Source organism: Arachis ipaensis, chromosome B10 (genome assembly GCF_000816755.2).
Source record: "Arachis ipaensis cultivar K30076 chromosome B10, Araip1.1, whole genome shotgun sequence".
Lineage (NCBI taxonomy): Eukaryota > Viridiplantae > Streptophyta > Magnoliopsida > Fabales > Fabaceae > Arachis > Arachis ipaensis.
The window spans coordinates 102,329,188-102,331,861 of record NC_029794.2 but is presented as its reverse complement, the minus strand read 5'-3'; the positions used below and the strand labels follow the sequence as shown (position 1 = coordinate 102,331,861).

At 35.8% G+C, this 2,674-nt stretch overlaps 1 protein-coding gene across 1 annotated transcript in view; it reads left to right on the top strand.

Moving 5' to 3' along the window:
* LOC107621035 (serine/threonine-protein kinase 33-like) overlaps positions 536-2,674 on the top strand; it is a 3,995-nt gene continuing 1,856 nt past the window's right edge. Inside the window, exons 1-2 of the mRNA XM_016323083.2 lie at positions 536-697; positions 2,004-2,041. Of these exons, the coding sequence (XP_016178569.2) occupies positions 536-697; positions 2,004-2,041 (200 nt within the window). The remainder of the gene's footprint in view (positions 698-2,003; positions 2,042-2,674) is intronic.

The window sequence follows — 2,674 nt, the reverse complement described above, 5'->3', positions numbered from 1 at the left end:
TAATATTTTTATATTATATATTATATGTTATTATCTTTACTTTAAAATAATTTATTTTTACATAAATATTATATAATTTTATTAAATTTAATTTTTAAAAGTAAAATTTTATTAATTTATTACAGGGTTAAGTACTGAAATCGTCCCTAAGGTCTGGGGTGAAAATCAAAATCGTCCCTGACCTTTTTTTGTTATTAGAATCATCCTCAACGTTACAAAACGTTATAAAATCATCATTTTTACAAAAAATAGTAATACTTTGACAATTTTACCCTTAAAACAAAAATAAAAATAATATTAAAAAAAAAAGAAAAACCCCACTCCACCCCACTCCCAGTCTCTTTGGTCTCTCTCTCCCCCCTTTACCCCCAGAATTTTACTTTCCTCCTACTTTCAGATCTAACCAAACTCTCAGGCCCTGACCCTTCTTTCCAAGTTTCAACTTCCTTCTTCCTCATTCTTTCGGAACGTCAGTGAAAGGGTCTTCCATGAGGGGATCGTCGGTAGTGGGAGATCGGTGACGCCGCCGCCTCCGATGGCAGGGAAGAAGGCGGCGCCGGTGGCGGAGGAGGATGACGCAAGGAGCAAGTATGGGGAGATGATGGAGATGAAGATGGTGGTGCAGCATAAGGACTTGAAAGAGATCGTGGAAACCATTAAAGAGAGCTTTGACAAAGCTGCGGTGGCCGGAGATCAGGTCTCTGAGATGCTCCAGATCAATCAGGCACAACTCGATCGCAGTTTCAAGCAATTGAGGAGTTTGTTCTCTTCTTCTTGTTTGTTTGTTTTGATAATTAGTTGATAATCAATTTTGGCTTTTTTATTTGTTTCATTTGTATGGTTACTGAATTTTTGGGCAATTAAGGGGTTAAGTTCATTGGTTCTCCTTGACCATCACTTCTTCTCTGGACCCATTCCTCCCTTGATGAATCATTACTACTGCTACTCATCAACCTGTTTTCGTTGTTCACGTTGTTGTTAAGATGCGCTTGTTGCCTCAGTCTCACTTGGGCAGCAACAAAAACAGCATGATGATGTTGATGAGAAAGGTAGCTTGGAGGTGGTACTTGCTGCAGCATGTTCTGGAAGCTGAGAGTACCTAAAGAAGACGAAGAAGAAGAGACGGGTTGTTGGAAGTTAATGGCAATAGTTGGAGAGAAGAAAGGGAAGAGATAAGGAAGTGGGGTGCAGGTGGAGGGGGAGGGTTTTTTTTTTATTTTTTAATATTATTTTTATTAATTGATAAGGGTAATTTGGTAAAATAAAATAAAAAAGGACGATTTTATAACGTTTTGTAATGTTGAGGATGATTTTAATAACAAAAAAAGGTTGGGGACGATTTTGATTTTCACCCCAGACCTTAGGGACGATTTCAGTACTTAACCCATTTATTATATGAAATTTATATATAATAATTTTATATCAGGTTGACCCAATTTAATTTAATTTTATTTCGGGTCAATTTAGTATCGACTCAAAATAAACTCATTACAATATTAAGGTCAGATTCGGGCTAATTGAACCCAGCTCGGTTCAACCTATAAATATCTCTCGTAAAAAATATAATTCTAAAAATCAAACTTAACTAGTCGGTCAAACTAATTTAAGTGTAAACTGATGCTTAGTCTAGTTTGAATCTTAAGCAAAATCGTTTGATTTCAAATTGGTGATGAGCAGTAAAACTATCAAAAAATATCCAAAATCATCCAGGATAACTCTTAGATACACCGATTTCAGAAAAAGAAAAATTAAAAGAGAAAAGTAGATTCAAAGATCAGAAATCAAGCAAGGAAAGAGGTGTGAAAAGAGGCTATGAACAGCGACTATCAGCTGTAAAATAAGTTAGTAAAGGTGATCTTAACAAAACTGACAGAGATGCCGAAGGCATAGATGGGACTCCAGAAAATTTCATCAATGAAATAAAAAAGTTAAGTAATCCCAAATATGAGAAATTTTAACATAAGTCACCAATATGTGATTCTTTTTCAAAAATGCTTTAAAAGAAAAATGTCGTTGGAAGTGGCGATTACAAGAAAAAAAGGTTTGTGATCATGCTTTTTTCTTGTCACGCTTTAAAAACGTGGCCAAAAGGGGTAAATGACCACCCTTTTATGAGGGTAGCGATTGATTAGAGATTTGGCCATGTTTTTTTTTGTTATGCTTTAAAAACGTGGCGAAAGAGGCCAATGACTACACTTTTATGAGGGTGGTAATTAATTAGAGATTTGGCCACATTTTTTTGTGTGCGAGAAACAGGCACGATTTTAAAGTGTGACAACATGATTTCGTTATAGTGACGTTTTAAAAGCGTGACTGTTTTCTGTAATTCTTTTGGCACGTTTAAAAAACGTAGCTAAAAGGTTTCCCAACCAAAAAAAGCTTTTGTTCTTTTATCAAAATCTAACACTCCTAATAACCTAATAACAAAATCCTAACCCTAAGTGAGAGTCAGTGGCGCAGTGTCTCCCTCACCCCTGTTCTCAGAATCTCTATGTTCCTTTATAGTGCCTTAGGGCTGGAAGTGAGTCAAGTCAACCCATGAGCCAGTTCGAACTCGATTCGTTAATAGTTCGATAAGCTAAATTCATGAGCTAGTGAGTCAAGATTGAGCTTAGAATTGAACTCATAAATTAAATGGGTCAAACTCAAATTCATTAACTCGTAAACTGTCTCG